This window comes from Typopeltis vanoorti, chromosome 2 (genome assembly GCF_054136105.1).
Source record: "Typopeltis vanoorti isolate ZY-2024b chromosome 2, IOZ_Tvanoo_1.0, whole genome shotgun sequence".
Lineage (NCBI taxonomy): Eukaryota > Metazoa > Arthropoda > Arachnida > Uropygi > Thelyphonidae > Typopeltis > Typopeltis vanoorti.
The window spans coordinates 1,335,261-1,354,918 of NC_143550.1; the positions used below are offsets into that span (position 1 = coordinate 1,335,261).

Below are 19,658 nucleotides of genomic sequence, written 5' to 3' on the forward strand. Positions count from 1 at the left end.
GTGCTTAATAAATATCAACTACGCACCGTATTTAAACTGCATGTAAAATTTGCAACTGTCATTCGTTCACCCAAGGACAGAATCTGTCCTTCATCACATCCAGGAGTCCATCTATGAAGTGCCTGTTCATGTGATCAAGCTTACTATGGATGGACAGAAAGAAGTGTGAGCATCTGCCTCAGTGAACATAAAAAATACATCTGGCAATATCGACAAGGCAAGTCATGTCTAGCAGACCATACTTCTGATACCCATGCAACAGGATCAATTGGAAAAAAAGAAAAGCGCTGCACAGAAGCTTTCATAAGTCAGAGAGATTGTTCTTGGAATCAACAGAAGCCTTGTAATATATTCCAAACTTCAACAAGTATGGTGGTATAAATTTGCCAAAGATTTGGGAGACAGTCATCTTAAGACCTAACTAATACCTGCTTTCTTTGTTTTCTTTTTTTCAACATAGATGGCATCTAATTACAACCATACCCTATATCTGAGGCACCTCAGAAAAAATTACAAAAATCCTAAAAAAACATGACTTAACTTCTTGTTACAGACTATATAAAAAATTGACATCCCTTATCCGCTCTACTAAAGACCCCCCCCCCTCCCAGACCTACCTGGTGTATACCAGGTCCCTTGCAGCTGTAAGCTGTCCTACTTTGGCCAAACAGGCAGAACAGCAAATATCAGATTTTCAGAACACAAGGACTACATCCGGTTTCACCAATGTGTTCGCTATTTGGCCACATGGCTCCGATGCACTCCTCTCCTTCCTAACACACTTAAACAACCAACACCCCAGAATCAAATTCACCCTAGAAGAAGAAAAAAACAACTGCCTTCCTTTCTTAGACACACTAGTCACCCACCAGCCTGATGGAACTTTGGTTTTCTCAATCTATAGAAAACCCACCCATACAGGCAGATACATTCACCATCAATCCCACCACCCCTCCTCGCAAAAATATGGAGTCATTAAGACACTACACAACAAGGCTAAACTTATCTGTTCAAATGACACAGATAAGTTTAGAACTAAACCACATTCTCAACACTTTCTCAGCCAATGGCTACTCCCCCCAAAAAAATCCAAAAAATATTGAAACCAGTAAACTACAACCACCCTCCCCCCCCCATCACAACAAGGATTACTGTAAATCCATCACCATATCCTATATCCGAGGCACCTCAGAAAAAATTACAAAAATCCTAAAAAAACATGACTTAACTTCTTGTTACAGACCTTATAAAAAATCGGCATCCCTTATCTGCTCTGCTAAAGACCAACCTCTCCCCTCTAGACCTACCTGGTGTATACCAGGTCCCATGCAACTATAAGCTGTCCTACTTTGGCCAAACAGGCAGGATAGCAATTATCAGAATTTCAGAACACAAGGACTACATCCAGTCTTGCTGGTCAGCCACTGACCAGCAAGACCGGATGTAGTCCCTGCGCATGGTCAGCCACTCTAGTCTTGCTGACCATACGCTGGATACCTGCCATAGAATACGGCGGAAGAAAGCCACGATAATACATCGTAGTAAATACAAATATGAAAGGCTTTTCAAGGAATCAGCTTCAGCCCTAAGAAACAATCCAAACCTCAACAAATTTGGCTGCATGAGACTGCCTTAAATTTGGAAAAACTACATCAGAAGACCTTCAGTCCAATTGCTCAAGAATACCAACATTGCCTGCTAGGGGGCACCATCAGGACTTTAGGAGAAATAATAGCTTCCTGCTTCTTCCTCATTTACTGTTTATTGTGCTTGCGTGCACGTGTCTTGTTCTTAAGTTTCTTGAAAATGGCAATGTGACGTTGCCGAAATATTGAAGTATATTAAAATTTATTTTAATATATATCCTAGTTGACATTGTAATTTCCTTAAATTATTTAGTAAAAAAAAAAAAAAAATAGACTATCTTCGTAAGTTGCTGTTAAAAGCATATTTCTAATATACTTTCCTAGTCATATCTGAATAAACTAAGATGATGATAAAGTTTTAATAGGACCACATCTGGACTACTGTACACAGATTTAGTCATCTGTGTTTCTTGGGGATGTGAAATGGGTGGAGGGGATAGAGAAGTGAGAGTGAAGAAGATGGTGATTGGTCTACATAATATTCCCTATGAGAACAAAGTTGAAAGTTACAAAAATTAGTTGACAGACAGAAAAGAATGGATATGATAAACATATTGCTAAACAGGTTTTATAAAACCAATGTAAAATAAATTTGTCAATAAATGAAAGGAAAAAATGGGGAGATTATCTCTGCAAACTCTGAAAGTGTGTGGTAGCAAAGGCATGAGGACCAGATTTTTGCTTGAAGAGTGGTGAATGAGCAAATAGGCAGTTAGTGCCAGTTGTGCATATTTTGCTTATATATTGCCAAAACTATTTTTTGGCTTTCCTCTTCCTTTGTGTAATTAGTTAGTATGTAGAGAGAAAAAATAAAAGTGCATTAAGTACTGTATGTGAATACAAGTTTTTTTTAGAATGGGGGAGTGGACTACACTAACCAATAATAGTTAGTGTACACCCCCTGCAGTCTGCCTCATCCTATAAAACCTATAATACAGGTTTTATAGCATGGTGGAGGGGTTTACACTAACCACTAATGGTTAGTGTAACCTCTGAAATAGATCCTTGGACTTAATGTCTGGTTAACATAATAATAACCATTTCAATGCAGATTTAATATTTTTAATTTTTTTATGAACCCACAACTACAATTTATTCATCTGTAATCTTTTAGTAATAGGCTTATTGTAAGCTATGTATGTACTTATGCCATTAATTGAGATTTTTCTGATTTATCACTCCCTTAATGCAACCAACCAACCTCTAAGCTCTTCAATTTCCTCTCCTTAAAAATTGATTTTTCCCAGTCCCATTTTCCCAACAGCAAATATCCACAATACCAACTGGCTTTCCTCCTTCAGCTGTATAGATCTTGATGGCAGAGATGCTGAAACATTTGCCATCACTTACACAACTTGTTCACATTTTATTATTATTAGTGTTCAGGCCTCCATGGAATCAAGAGACTCATTGTGGGAGGTCCTTCCTAGGAAACACAAAGTCTACCATACCACTCCTTGAACGCATTGACTGTTCTTGCTCTCACCACTCTATCAGGCAATGCAATCCATGGTTCAACCACCCTCCATGCAAAGAAACCACTCCTCACTCTCTTGCTCACAGCTTCCTTTCGTAACATCCAGGGATGGCCCTTTGTCATCATTGCTCCTTCCCACTGTTCCAACAAGTGAAAGAACTCCCCAGTGTCAACCCTCTAACTGCCTCTCAACAGTTTAAAAGTCTCGATCATATCATCTCTCCTTCTATTCACCAAACTCGGCAGTCCACATTCCCTCAGCCAATCCTCATAACTAGCATTGTACAGTCCTGAAATCATCTTTGTTATCTGCCTCTGTATTCTTTCCACAGTTAATTTATCCCCTTCAAATCCTGGGTACCAAATTTGAGAACAATAGTCTGAGTGTGGTCTGATCAGGGTCTTATACAATGGAATGATAACTCTTACCTCTGCAGGTCAGTGTCTTTCTCAGTATTGCAGCAATCCTCTGGGTTCCTTCACTACCTTTGCAATATTCTCCCTGAATTTCAGTTTTCTATCATCACCCTCCCAGATCTCATCTCCCCTACTTCCTCCAGTACAGCTGCTCCAATCGAGTATGCAGCTTCCCATCGACGTATCCCAAACCTCAAGACTTTACATTTTGCTTCATTAAACTGGTACCCCCATTCATTTGCCCATTTGCCTAGTTTATTCAAATCTTCTTGCAGGGCTGCCACATCTGCACTATTACTAATAACCCTTCCCAGCTTTACATCACCTGCAAACATGCCAACCAGAATACCAGATAGCCCGAAACACTCTCCAAATACCCTAGATCTCTTCCTGACCAATGACCCTTTCAAATATACAGTGAATGTTGTGAGGCCTCCTAGGCAATTCTGACCACAATCTAGTGTTCATCTCCTTCTCCATGCAACAATGTTTACACACACACCAACTCCCATACACTACAGGTTGATCAACCAACCTCTTGTGTATGGGCTCAACATGAAAACTAATTCAGCATGTGTAGAAGGTACTATACCAAGAGTAGTCTTTCCTCCCCAAGGTAAATAAACCATAGGGTGCCAAACAGTAGTAAAAGTATTAAATGATAATATTTCTTCAAATCTGCATATTAACAGTAACATACTTATTTGGACTGTATAATCCTACCTTGAAATCTGAATGTGTATTCACATTTTCAAACCACATACGATTAATAGCCAATCGAACAGGTCCAGCTGAAAAGAATTCCTAAGAAAAATTAAGAGAATTTTTAATCATTAACATCTATAATAATAAAAGTTCAGGTGAAAAATATTTCAATAGCAATAAAAATAATAATAAACTCAAAAGATCATAATTAAAGAATGATTTGCATGGAGAGGGGGAATAAAAACTCATCAGCACAGGTATCACTCGATTAGTGCGGTTAATTAATCCCTCGATGTTACCGCGTATATCAAAATTGCGTTAATCAAATCTAATAATCAATGGTAAAAATTACAATTCGTCCATGATCGACTAAAGAGGACCATATAAAACGAATTAAGAATTCGTTTTATATGGTACTCTTTTAGGAAAGATAAAAAATGAATGCAAAGTAAATGTTTAATAAATACTTGTACCTACATTATTTACTCCAATTTTTTTATTAAAAGAAATTATCAAGAGTTGTTTGAACAGTTCGGCATAAATTCTACGATAACAAGCAAAATGACTCTCAAGGCCTCGGTAAACAAGAAATAAAACAAAGAAAAAAAAATGTAATACATGATGGTACAAATTAAGTGGATATTGAATCCAACATTATTTCATAGCCGAATATAGAAACTACAAGAGTTTCGTGCCGAATATATAGAAACTAAACGTTTCAGCAGATGCAAGAATAAGCAACCTTATGGGCAACTCTAGTAAAGGTGGAGTAAGCTCCAGATCACTTTTCTTAGCATTTTCAATAATGTAAAGTACATCTCCTAGAGGAAATGTATGATAAATAAGCCTTTGGCTCTCTATTCCAGTAATACATGATGGTTTATTTATTTTCAGTTCAATCTAGAAATTATTGAATAAAGAATTAAAACAAAAAACAGCTAAACCATACTATACTGACATCGGAGGTTCGGGGTATCTCTCAGATACAATTTACTGTCAAATATCACAAACCTTTACATAACATGCGTTAAACCAAACTGACAGCAAAAAACAGTGCGGAAACAGTGTGAGTCGCTTGGAGAGACTGCTGCTGGAAGGTAGAGAAGTGAATAGAGAGAATGAATCAGATCAAGAGAGGAGTGATGTGGAAGAGCAGGAGAGTAAGACAGGAGAGATTGAAGGAGTGGAAATGAATGTGGAAGTGAGTGGTATGAGTATAGATAATGAGAGAATGGGTGTGCAAGAGGAGCAGGGAAACGGGGAGGCTCAGGGTGGACAGGGATACACAGCGTGAGAAAGGTGGATGCTCCAAGAGGAGGTGAGAGAATGTGTAGGCAGGAAAGTAATGGGATGATCAGGGATCAAAAGGAAACAGATGGAATTGCAAAGGGTTCTAAAATGAAGCAGAAAGGGAAATGGCCCCAGTCCAGCATGGAGAGATCACATCGAGTGAGTGGTATCAGTGGAACTAGCTGTAGATCCAGAAATGAGTTGTTGTGTTTGTATACCAATGCTAGAAGTATAAGTAACAAGGCGGATGAAATGGTTGCACTAATTGCGTCTGCGCACCCAGAGATTGTCGGAATAAGTGAGACATGGTTAGATGAGGATGACATCCTGACAGGAATAGAGATGGAAAGGTACGATGTGTTTCGTGAGGATAGAAGGGGTAAAAAGGGAGGGGGAGTGCTATTGATGATAGAGAAAGAGTTATGTCCATACAAGGTAGAGATGCAAGGGGGAAATGGGGCCAGTGGTTTTGAGGCAGTATGGTGTGAGATAGAGGTGAATAGAATCAAATACTTGGTGGGATGTTGTTATAGACCTGGTAATGTGGATGGTGGTGATAGTGAAATGTATAGTCAAATAAGCCAAGCAAATAAGAAAAGGGTGATCATTATGGGTGATTTTAATTATGGCAATATAGACTGGAATGAAGAGATAGCAACTGGAAGTAAAGAAAATGAGTTTCTTGAGTTTTTGAGGGATAACTACCTCAGACAGTATGTAACAGAGGGCACAAGAGGATTAAGGGTCTTGGATTTGGTCATCTCATCGGAGGATGTAATTATCAATGAGGTATCAAATCATCCACCAATTGGTGAAAGTGACCATGAGGTGATTACTTGGGTGGTTGCCAGCAGTGCAAGGACCCCTGTGAAAACAGGGTATATGTGGAACTGCAAGGGGGGTGATTATGAAGAGCTCAGGAGACAGCTTGCAGGTGTAGCATGGAATGAGGAGTTAGCTGGAAAAGAGATCAATGCAGCTTGGGGGATTTTCAAAAAATATTTAGTGGATGCAATGTCTAAATGTATACCACGGGTGAGAAGGTTAAATAAGTTAGGTGTGAGATGGATGAATAAAGAGATTAAGCATGCAATACAGAGAAAAAGGGCATTGTGGAGGCAGCATAAGAGAAGTGGAAGTAACCAATTTCATGAGTTCTACAAAGACCAGGCAAGGAGAGTGACTTGGTTGGTGAGAGTAGCTAAAGAGAGGTATGAACAGCAGTTAGCTAATGAAGCTAAAAAGAATCCTAGGGAGTTCTTTCGATATGTAGCCAGCAAAAGAAAGAATGATTATGGAAGGATGACATTGATTGGAGGAAATGGTATAAAGACAGCTGTTGCAGAATGTGTGGTGGAGATACTTAATGAGCAGTTCATAAAGATCTTTCAATCTTGTGAATGTGACTTCATGGAGAGATTAAGAGCAGTTGATGATGGGGAGGAGAGACTGACTGTAAGTGAGCAAGAGGTGTTTGGGGAGTTGAGTAAACTAGATGTAAATAAGGCTGTGGGACTTGATAATATATCACCGCGTATTCTGAAGGAATGTGCCAGAGAGTTGACACCTGCCTTGACATATTTTTTTAATACGAGTCTTGCACTTGGTCAAGTCCCTAAAGAGTGGAAGGAGGGCAAGATTGTGCCACTTCATAAAGGAGGTGATCGAACTCAAGCATCAAACTATAGGCCTATCTGTGTGTCGGGTGTTGTGGTTAAGTTGTTGGAGAAGCTTGTGAGAACTAGAATCCAGAGTTGGGTTGACAACAATGGTATAATCTTTGATGGACAGCATGGATTTGCTAAAGGGAGGTCGTGTTTTAGTAATCTACTTACTTATTACAATAAAGTGACTGCTTCCTTGGACAGAGGAGAAGGATACACAGTAATATACTTGGATTTTGCAAAAGCTTTTGATAGAGTGCCTCATGATAAGTTGACAGTCAAACTAGAGCAGATGGGGTTGGATATTAGATTAGTGCATTGGATTGGAGACTGGCTATCTGATAGGTATCAACAAGTTGTGTATGGGGGTGCAATATCCAGGAAAAGGAAAGTCACTAGTGGAGTGCCTCAGGGATCTGTTTTAGGGCCATTACTGTTTAACTTGTATATTAATGATATTGGCGAAGATTTGGATGGAGATATTCAGTTGTTTGCAGATGATGCAAAGTTGGGACGAACCATAAAGAGTAGTGAAGATGTTGTGGCCTTGCAAGAAGACTTGAATAAATTGAGTGATTGGGCAAGCAAATGGGGATGTGAGTTCAATGTTGCAAAATGTAAGGTTTTAAAATTTGGAAAACAAAGATGGGATGCAGAATTTATGCTTGGTAAGAATATATTGTTGGAAGTAGAGGAAATAAGAGATCTGGGAGTGATAGTGGATAAGGATCTAAAATTTAGGGGTCACATCGCCAAAATTGTGAAGACAACACAAACACTTCTGGGAATGATGAGGAGGACACTGACGTGTAGAAGTAGGGAGATTCTTGTTCCATTGTATAAGGCTTTGATTAGGCCACACATGGACTATTGTGCCCAGATTTGGTCACCTGGTTTTCAGAAGGATGAAGAGATGTTGGAAAGGGTCCAAAGGCGACTGACTAAGGTAGTTTCTGACCTCTGGAATGTCGAGTATGAGGAAAGATTGAAAAGATGTAATTTGCAGAGATTAGTGGAGAGAAGGAAGAGGGGAGATATGATAGAGACCTACAAGTTGGTAAGGGGTTGCTATAGGATCAATGGTGGAGAAGTTCTACAGCGAATAGTGGGAGATCAGGGGAGAACCAGAGGTCATCCCTGGAAACTGTATAAAGAGGGTGTGAGTAGGGGAGTGAGAGGCAGGTTTTTTTCGTGCAGAGTTGTGAATGATTGGAATGCCTTGCCTGAGAGTGTGGTGTCTGCAAGGCGTTTGAATGTGTTTAAGACCCGGTATGATGAGATGTGTGTGAGATAAAAGGACCTCCTAGATGAGTCTTTGACTCCATGAGGTCTTGTTTGATAATAATAATATATCACTCGCAACATATAAATGCACAGCTACTACTCATGACCTCCAAGCTTTATTGCGTAGAAATATTTATATTAAACATTTTGCATGTATCTGTCACTACGAGCTCTGCAGGGTTAAAGGCGTGTTAATCAAAACTCTTGCCGCGTATATTAAGGGATTGCCACGTTAATCAAATCCTGCGCTAAGCAAGGGATGCCTGTATATACAAAATAGTCTAAAATTATCTTTCCAGTTTCAAAGAATTTTTAGATCATTCCACCCATACCCTCTTTAAGGAGTAGCATCATCACAGTTTCCTGATATGTACCTTCAAGGAGTACACAGGAAACTATAATTAGCCTTACATAATTATGTTTACATTATTACGAACAAGCAGTATTATCCTATGAAATGGCAATTAAAATAGAAAATACTCAACATTAATATTTACTCACTGCAGAACTTTTGAATTTCTGATATTTATAATATTGCCATTTGATTTCTTGTACTGCACCATAGTCACTAACTGGATATTTGGGAATGAACGAACACACTATCTCCCAGACATCCTGAGAGAAAGACAGTAATGCAATGGTAACTGAATGCTAAGTAGGACATCTGTCAGTGACAGACACAACAAATAAACTGCAGAGTATTCATATGCCCTACAAGTTTGAGAACTGGAATTAAGTTTCTAGTGAAAGTTTTGTTCAATGAGAGAATGGATGTGCAAAATCAGGAAAACTATGACTACTAGAAGAGATGGAGGTGAGAATGCATCCTTTAGATGAGTGTGTGTGTGGAAATGAGAAAAATAAAATAACTGTAATATAGTATAGACTGTAATATAGAGATAGCATTTGGGAATAAGGGAAATTAATTTCTTGAGTTCCTGAGAGACGACTATTTTACAAAGTGTATAAGGGAAGGCACATGAGGACTGAAAGTTTTATATCTGATAATTTCATCAGCAGATGTAATTATGAGTGGGTAGGGGGCTAGGGTGCCCCCCCCCCCTTTCAGAAATGAAATTTCCAGAAATGAAAATAATAAAAAAACTGAGTATCGGCATATATGACGCACCCTGTTTTTCATACCTATTTTCAAAGAAAAAAAAGTGCGTCTTATACACCAGCAAATATGGTATATCTTTTCAATTACCATTACACGAAACATTTGCACTGTGATCTAACGCAGTGTCAGAATTATCACGCCAATTGTAGCTAGACTCACCGATATTCGTTTATGCTTGTCATTGCACGTTACAAGTGATTCCGACACTGCTCGTTTGGGCAGTGTCGCTTAAGATAAATTGTATCCATGCGCATGTTATTTCTGTGAGATACAAAACTTTCATTATTGGTGTTTGTTCGTGGTGAGGGTGAAATAGTTTTAATAAAGCAATTTTTTAATATGTAAATCTATTTATTAATAAATTGATTACTGATTAGGAAAAAAATATTTTTTTTATATTTTGTACATACAGTACCACCACTTAAAATTTTCACCGGCTGCCACTGATCCTATTATTGTATAAAACGTGTTTACTAATCCTGAGTCGACAACAGAAAATTCTTAGAAAAGCATGAAAAATATAAATAAAACAGAGAAATAAATACATATAACAAGTAAAATAAATTTTAGTAGATGATCTGCTGCTTCAAATCAACCAACATGTATTACTTCTATGCCTAAATGAATCACCTGATCGACATTCAATCGATTAACCCATCCCTATAGTTATTTACTGAGCTAACAAATATATACAACAGCTGCTTATTATTTGTTAGTTATTTATACTTAGCAAACAAATTTCTTCCATGGGAAGAAACATGGGAGTTTTCCCAGAAATAATACCTATACATTTCTTCCCTTTTAACACCCTAACAGCAGAAGTAAGCACATCGCAGAAAGAACACAGCAAACAATATCCAAAAAAGCTATGTGCTAATTTTCTTCCTCTATTAGTCTGCATATATTTGTCTCTAAAATACATCTATAATGCCCTAAGAATTCTTGAGTAAAAAGCCAATGACATTAAAAAAAGGGGCACTCCTAAACGAAAGCAGGAAAATAGCCATAAAAATAATAATAATTTGTTTGCAGTAATAAACATATTTCTATTCCCATGTTCTTTCCTCCATTACATTACTGGTGTTTCATAATCATCATCACATGGCTTATTAATGATGGTTTACATATTTACATATTTTAATAATTCAAATATACTAACCAAATATAGCATTCTCATTAATTGTTGTTTTCTAATGCATCCTAAAACAAACATATCAGTCCATCCTGCCCTCTACACAGAATGTTACAATCAAAGAATCATTGCAATATGTGGTGAATCAGCCAAAAACAAAGCACGAAATTTCTGGAGTACCATTTTTCTCTTTCCCAAACAGATAGGGTGACTGAGAGAGTGATGATCACTCTGAATGTGTTAAGGCTATGTGGCTATGACCCTAAAGTGACCCCAATTTCATATTTCGTTTCCATCATGTTTAAATAGGCATAAATGATTTGTAATTTTATAACTTTCACCAATAACACCAAATTAAAATTTGTAAATGGCGAAAATTGGGAATTTGATAGGGAGACTTTCATCAAGCACTGGAAAGAAAATCACTAACAGATAAGAAGAATTTCATTGTAATGGATGTTTAATCAATGTTCAGTAGTTCTTGTACATTACAATAAACTGCCACTAAGATTTCAATAAAGAAGTATATATTGTCTTTTCTTCAGCTAACACGAAAAAAACAAGGGATAAGTAATACTATTTATTTAAAGCCATATATATTTATGCCAGAATATTACAGGCCATAATTAATGCAGACAATAGTTAATTACAAAATAGAATGTGAACAATGTATTGAAATGAAAAAATAACAGCCGCATGATGTTATACATAAAACAATGCAATGTTATGTCTGAGGAAATATTACAATATCAATAATTCATTAGCTCTTTAATAAAATTGATGTGTGATTAAAATAAAACTTTCCCATATCTTAGAGAGAGAGAAGCAGGGTCGCTTTCTCTTCTTGGTGTCAGATATAACTACGAAACATCACATACATTGATAATAGAAAAAAATGTGGAAAACAGTAAACCAGGTATCCACCCTGCATGTGATTTACAGCTTTCCACATTTTTAGTATGCAGCCCAAGAGAGTGGGGTCAAAACATGTTTAGTATAGTCCTTTCTTTAGTGTGACACAGTGATCAGCATTCATTTCAGTAAATTATGAAGACTACAACCATGTTAAGAAGTGAAGAGGATCCAGAGACGGGTGACCAAGATGATAGCAGGTCTGTGGAATGAACCTTATGAGAATAGGTTGAAGATTTGTGGGTTGCAGAAATTGGTCGATAGGCGGAAGAGGAGGTGATATGATTGAGACATTCAAATTACTGAAGGGTTTCTATAAGATTAATCAAGAAGATATTTTTGAAAATAGGACTGGTGGCGGGAGGACTAGGGACCATGCATGGAAGCTGGGCAAGAATGTGGTTGACAAGGGTGTTAGAGCTAGGTTTTTTACTTGGAGAGTGGTGAATGAGTGGAATAAGCTGCCAGAGTCTGTTGTGGGTGCTACGACCATGAATGAGTTCAAGGCAAGGTATGATAGATACTGTGTAAATGTCGAATAGTTGTTCTTGACATGATGCTATAGCCTCCCTCGATGAGTCTGTCGACTCCTTGGAGTTGCCCAGAATAATAATAATAATAAGAAGAAGAATAATCACTTTAATTTCCAGACATTTCGACCATATTAACATCATCATCTGTAGTACATACTCGTATACATATATACAAAGACAAGCTTTATTACATTTCAAACAGTATGCAAAAGTGACAATGCTTTGATAGCAGTTATAATACTGGCCTGACCTCTACTGGAAAAAAAAAAAAAATACATCAAAGCTATATTCTATTTATAATATCATCAGAGAACAAATTCATATAAATAGTTTCAACACAACAAAATTGGTAGTTAATCAATGATTTAACATAAGTGTTTGTTATATTTAAGCTAAGATTAATTATAAGTCCTAATTATAATTAATTCTTAGATCAAAAGGTTAAGTGGGTAGAGCATGTACCATCCATATTCTTGGGATTTTAGACAACGATTATAATAAATTTAGTTTAATCCTTTATCCAAGTGTGAGCAAACTAAGTTTGTGCCTGAAAGTATCTTCAGGACTGGGGTAAGGTGGTACGACACCAGGGCAGGCACTCCTTGCAAAGGTGGAGCAAGCTACCAACACTCCTATCTCAGTATCTCCCATAATGCAAAACACATCTCCTTGTGGATATGTCTAATGTTATGCATTAAGGGAGGGGCCAAAACCCAGACTAGTTTTGACCTTTATTGAGGTCTCTTCAGTGGGAGCCAGGCCCAAGTGGAGATACCAGGCAGAAGCATTAGCAGGTCATCTCTACCTATAGGAGTTGCCAAATGGCATGCCATCCTTTTTTAATAAATTACTCTGGATTTAGAGAAAGATATTGAAAGTTTATTTTTCACTTGGTTAGAGTATAATAAATTTAGTTTAATCCTTTATCCAAGTGTGTACCACCTTACCCCAGTCCTGAAAGTATCTTCAGGACTGGGTTAAGGTGGTACAACATCAGGGCACTCCTTGCAAAGGTGGAGCAAGCTACCAACACTCCTATCTCAGTATATTAGACATATCCGCAAGGAGATGTGTTTTGCATTATGGGAGATTGAGATAAAAGTGTTGGTATCTTGCTCCACCTTTGCAAGGAGTGCCCTGGTGTTGTACCATTTTACCCCAGTCCTGAAGATACTTTCAGGCGCAAACTTTGTTTGCTCACACTTGGATAAAGGATTAAACTAAATTTATTGTACTCTAACCAAGTGAAAAATAAACTTTCAACATCTTTCTCTAAATCCAGAGTAATTTATTAAAAAAGGGTGGCATGCCATTTGGCAACTCCTATAGGTAGAGATGACCTGCTAATGCTTCTGCCTGGTATCTCCACTTGGGCCTGGCTCCCAATGAAGAGACCTCAATAAAGGTCGAAACTAGTCTGGGTTGTGGCCCTTCCCTTAATGCATAACATTAGACATATCCGCAAGGAGATGTGTTTTGATTTATGGGAGATACTGAGATAGGACTGTTGGTAGCTTGCTCCACCTTTGCAAGGAGTGCCCTGGTGTTGTACCACTTTACCCCAGTCCTGAAGATACTTTCAGGCACAAACTTTGTTTGCTCACATTTGGATAAAGGATTAAACTAAATTTATTATACTCTAACCAAGTGAAAAATAAACTTTCAATAGACAACCATTATTGTTTAGATTAGAGTGGGTGACAAGAATTTCAGAGGCCTCCTTAAATATACACTCATACCACATTTTGGTGTGATGTAAACAGGTGCCTTTCTGTCAGTTCTACGTAGAATTCGTGTGTGTAGAAGCTTAAGTGCTGTGAAGACATCATGTTGGAGGCTTAATGGATTTTTTACAACACGTAAAGGATTAAAAAAGAATTTAATACTTCCTATATTTCGTCCTAGTCACTAGGACATCGACAGGGATTACAAAAATAACTAATGTACCACGTCAGCCCAAGAACGTGGGTGACACTAAACTCCTATCTAGGTGGAGTGCCCTCTAACGGCAGTTGTAGGTGGCCTGGAATGTAAGGTGGGACCTCTGGTGATGAGTGTTTCCCAAATCTTCGGAAGCTTAATGCAACCGTATTTATTAAGGTTTGGTTGAATTTTGGGAGCTGCTGCTGCTGCTTCTAAGAATAGTTTCTCTTTCTTGAATTTGCTGTGATGGAGCATAATGGTTTTCTACCTTGATACCCCATGGGCAGTGTCCAAGACATGGTGCTCCAAGCCTGAATGACCATAGTTATGTTTACAGATATATGACTTGTGTTCCTCGAGGCGAATGGATGCTGATCTGCCTGTCTGTCCAAAGTATGCCAGCTTACAGGAACAGGGTACTTTGTAAACTCCAGCCGAGAGAGAGGAGGGAGCTGATCTTTCGTAGAATGGATAAGGGTAGCAAGTTTGCGGTGGGACTTATATGCTGTGTGTAGGTTGTACTTTTTTAGAATCTTGGCTATTTTTTGGATGTGCCACGGATGTAGGGTATGGTGATGGCATTTTTAAAATCTTGTTGATGAGGAGGATGAAGAATGGGGGAGGAACTAATTATTTTTTTGATACTGTGATCGCTGTAGCCATTGGAGAGGAAGGTGTTGAAAATTTATTTTTCACTTGGTTAGAGTATAATAATTAGTATTGTACCACCTTACCCCAGTCCTGAAGATACTTTCAGGCGCAAACTTTGTTTGCTCACACTTGGATAAAGGATTAAACTAATTTTATTATGGAGAGGAAGGTGTTGTGTATGTGGTTAAGCTCAGTAGTGAGGGTGGTTCCACTGGAACAAAGACTGTGAGCTCTATTGGTAAGAGTTTTAATAATGCCATATTGTTGAGGGGGGAAGAGTTTGTGAATGCATATGCCTGTGTGTGTGGGTTTTCTGTATACAGTGAAGGCAAATATATCATTAGGCAGGCGTGTGACTAAGGTGTCTAGGAAGGGTAAACAATTGTTCTTTTCCTTTTCCATAGTAAACTCGATTCTTGGATGTAGGCTATTGAGATGACTGAGAAAGGAGTCTAACGTGTCTGGGCCATGAGGCCAAATAGAGAACACATCATCTACATATCTTAGCCAGATAGAAGGTTTGAGTGGGGCTGAGTCTATGGCTCGTTTTTCGAAATCTTCCATATAGAAATTGGCAAGAGGGGGGGAGAAGAGGGGGGGGGGGGCCATGGTGGTTCCCTCTATCTGCTTGTAGATTTTGTTCTTCCAAGAAAAATACCCAGAGTTAATGGCAAAGGAAAAGAGATCTAAGATGTCAGATGGAAAAACGTTTTCTAAGAGAGACAAGGTGTCAGTTAAGAAAATATTGGTAAACAAAGAGGAGATATCAAAGCTTAGCAATATGTCTGTGTTATTTAAGATTAAATTTTCTACGAGGGCTTTAAAGTGGGTCGAGTTTTTTATATAGGAAGTGGATCTTCCAGTGAAGGGGGGGGGGGGGTCAGAGAGTTGGTCAGCTGTTTAGACACTAGTCTGTAGCAAGGTGCATTGGCAGCATCTACTATAGGTCAGAGGGGAATTGGGTTTGTGTATTTTTGGTAAACCATATATTCGGGGGGGAGCCAGGAAAGGTTCAAGTTTTTTTTATGGTGTCAGGGGGCCAGGAAGATACTTTTTTAAGTAAGATTTTTAATTTCTTAACTTGTGTTTTTGTGGGGTCGTGTTCTAGCAAGATGTAGGTAGCGCGATCGCGGAGGATAATGTTCATGTTACGATTGTATTCACTGGTATTAAGAACAACTGTGGCATTAACCTTATCCGCTCTGGTGATGACGATACTTTTTTCTTTCCGTAATTTCAGGAGAGCTGTGCATTGGGCATACGATAGATTACTTTTTGGAGACGAAGAATGCGTAAGGATATTGGCTACATCGAGCCTGATGTTGTTGGCTATCTCCGACAGTAAGCGACCGATCCCACGTTCCATGTTAACCATTACATCAAGCACCGGCACTTCCTTCGGAGCGACGGCACCATTGTTGTATAATAAGCCGCCATTCGCTCCTTAAATTCAGAGCTCTCCCCCGTTCTTAACCCTGAACTTTGGTCAATTCTCTCTGGCATTTCGGAAACTTTGGCACAGAAAGAATTTCAAAAAATAAAAAATAAACACATCAAGAAATATAACAACCTGGTTAAAGACAAACCACAACCACAAATTCAACCGCTCCAGACAGTAGTAAACCTCTCGTCCAAAAGGCTCAACGATGATGCCGTCAATGCCCTTAGCCTCGGCCGTAATTTTGCCATCGCTCCGAAGGAAGTGCCAGTGCTTGATGTAATGGTTAACATCGAACGTAGGGATCGGTCGCTTATCATCGGAGATAGCCAACAACATCAGACTCGATGTAGCCAAAATCCTCGCGCATTCTTCGTCTCCAAAAAGTAATCTATCGTACGCCCAATGCACAGCTCTCCTGAAATTACGGAAAGAAAAAAGTATTGTCATCACCAGAGCGGATAAGGGTAATGACACAGTCGTTCTTAATACCAGTGAATACAATCGTAACATGAACATTATCCTCCGCAATCGTGCTACCTACATCCCGCTAGAACACGACCCCACAAAAACACAAGTTAAGAAATTAAAAATTTTACTTAAAAAAGTATCTTCCTGGCCCCCTGACACCACGAAAAAACTTAAACTTTTCTGCTCCCATCCCCCCTGAATATACAGTTTACCAAAAATACACAAATCCAATTCCCCACTCAGACCTATAGTATATGCCACAATGCATCTTGTTACAGACCATCTAAACAGCTGGCCAACTCTCTGACCCCTCTTCTCACTGGAAGATCCACTTCCTATATAAAAAAACTCGACCCACTTTAAAGCCCTCGTAGAAAATTTAACCTTGAATAACACAGACATATTGCTAAGCTTTGATATCGCCTCTTTATTTACCAATATTCTCTTAACTGACACCTTATCTCTCTTAGAAAACGTTTTTCCGTCTGACATCTTAGATCTCTTTTTCCTTTGCCATTAACTCTAGTTTTTTTTTTTTGGAAGAACAAAATCTACAAGCAGATAGAGGGAACCGCCATGGGTTCCCCGTCTCTTCCCCTCTTGCTAATTTCTATATGGAAGATTTCGAAAAACGAGCCATAGACTCAGCCCCACTCAAACCTTCTATCTGGCTAAGATATGTAGATGATGTATTCTCTATTTGGCCTCACGGCCCAGACACGTTAGACTCCTTCCTCAGTCATCTCAATAGCCTACATCCAAGAATCCAGTTTACTATGGAAAAGGAAAAGAACAATTGTTTACAGTTCCTAGGAAGGATAAACAATTGTTTACCCTTCCTAGACACCTTAGTCACACGCCTGCCTAATGATACACTTGCCTTCACTGTATACAGAAAACCCACACACACACAGGCAGATACATTCACAAACTCTCCCACCACCACCCCTCTCAACAATATCGCATTATTAAAACTCTTACCAATAGAGATCACAGTCTTTGTTCTGGTGGAACCGCCCTCACTACTGGGCTTAACCACATACACAAAATCTTCCTCTGCAATGGCTACAGCGATCACAGTATCAAAAAAATAATCAGTTCCTTCCCAATTCTCCATCCTTCTCGTCAACAAGATTTTAAAAATGCCATCACCATATCCTACATCCATGGCACATCCGAAAAAATAGCCAAGATTCTAAAAAAAGTACAACCTACACACAGCATATAAGCCCCACCACAAACTTGCTACCCTTATCCGTTCTACGAAAGATCAGCTCCCTCCTCTCTCTCTCTCTCTCTGCCTGGAGTTTACAAAGTATCCTGTTCCTGTAAGCTGGCATACTTTGGACAGACAGGCAGATCAGCATCCATTCGCCTCGAGGAACACAAGTCATATATCTGTAAACACAACTATGGTCATTCAGGCTTGGAGGACCATGTCTTGGACACTGCCCACAGGGAATCATGGAAGAAAACCATCATGCTCCATCACAGCAAATTCAAGAAAGAGAGAGACTATTCTTAGAAGCAGCAGCAGCAGCTCTCAAAATTCAACCAAACCTTAATAAATACGGTTGCATTGAGCTTCCGAAGATTTGAGAAACACTCATCACCAGAGGTCCCACCTTACATTCCAGGCCACCTACAACCGCCCTTAGAGGGCGCTCCACCTAGATAGGACTTTAGTGTCACCCATGTGGTTGGGCTGAGTATTATTTGATATTTGTGTAAATGGTACATTAGTTATTTGTATAATCCTCGTCGATGTCCTAGTGACTAGGACGAAATATAGGAAGTATTAAATTCTTTTTTAATCCTTTCTGAGTGTTGTAAAAAATCCATTAAGCCTCCAACATGAGTTCTATGTAGAGTATTCATAGCATGATCAGAAAGGACAGTTTTAATATAATTATTAAATTTAACGTGCTGTTTATGTTCCTTTTTTAGAATAGAATTGTGCATCCTGTTTCACCTATATAGGGCAAATTACAGATGCAATGAATACGGTATACTGCAGGGTGGGCCAGAGGAGGAAATGGATCCTTCAATGAGTTAAATAAGTTCCTTAATTTTGCACAAGTTGAAAGGTGGTATTAATATTGCATTTCTGTAATTTTCTTTATCTGATATCCCTTTAATATATATATCTATCTATGAAGGAAGGGGGAATGCTGCAGATGATAGCAGGATGAATTATGTCCACATAAACTAGACATGAAAAAATTAAATACTTGCAACGATTATGAGAAAGTGTGGTGTAACATGGAGGTTGATGGGCAGACATATTTAGCTGAATGTTGCCATAGACCTAGAAATGCAGAGAGTGCTGATGAAGAAATATATAAACAACTTGGATTAGTGAACAAAAGAAGGGTAATTATTATGGGTAATTTTAATTATGGTGGTATAGATTGGAATGAAGAGATAGCATTTGGGAATAAGGAAAATGAATTACTCTAGTTCTTGAAAGAGAACTATCTCAGCAGCACGTGAAGAAGAACATGCGAGGATCGAGAGTTTTAGATCTGATCATTCCGTCAGAGGATGTAATTGTGAGTAGGGCTTCAGACCTTCCTCCTGTTGGTGAGAGATCATGAAGTAATCACCTGGGTTTTGGCTAGCTATATGCAGACTTTTGTGAGGAAAGGATATATGTAGAAATATAAGGTTGGTGATTATGACAAGCTTGTGAGACAGCTTGGAGTTGTAGTAGCATGAACAAGAAGTTGAGCATAAGGAAATAAATGCTGCTTGGGAATTGACAAAGAAATATGTTGCGAATGTATTTCAAAGGCCAAAAGGCTCAATAATTATTGTAAGTGTAAAATGGATAAATGAGGAGCTCAAGCATGAAATCTGGAAGAAAAAGGTACTTTGGAGGTAGTGCAAGATGAATAATGGTAATAATCAGTTACATGGAGAGTATAAAGAACAAGCCAGTAAAGTGACTCAGTTAGTAAGGAAAACAACAGTGCAGTATGAGCAGGAATTAGCA

General features: G+C 38.6%; 1 protein-coding gene across 1 annotated transcript in view; it reads right to left on the reverse strand.

The window, feature by feature from the left end:
* LOC150108776 (transient receptor potential cation channel subfamily M member 2-like) overlaps positions 1-19,658 on the reverse strand; it is a 685,147-nt gene that overhangs the window by 348,506 nt on the left and 316,983 nt on the right. Inside the window, exon 13 of the mRNA XM_090410077.1 lies at positions 4,264-4,344. Coding sequence (XP_090266203.1) covers positions 4,264-4,344 — 81 coding nt within the window. The remainder of the gene's footprint in view (positions 1-4,263; positions 4,345-19,658) is intronic.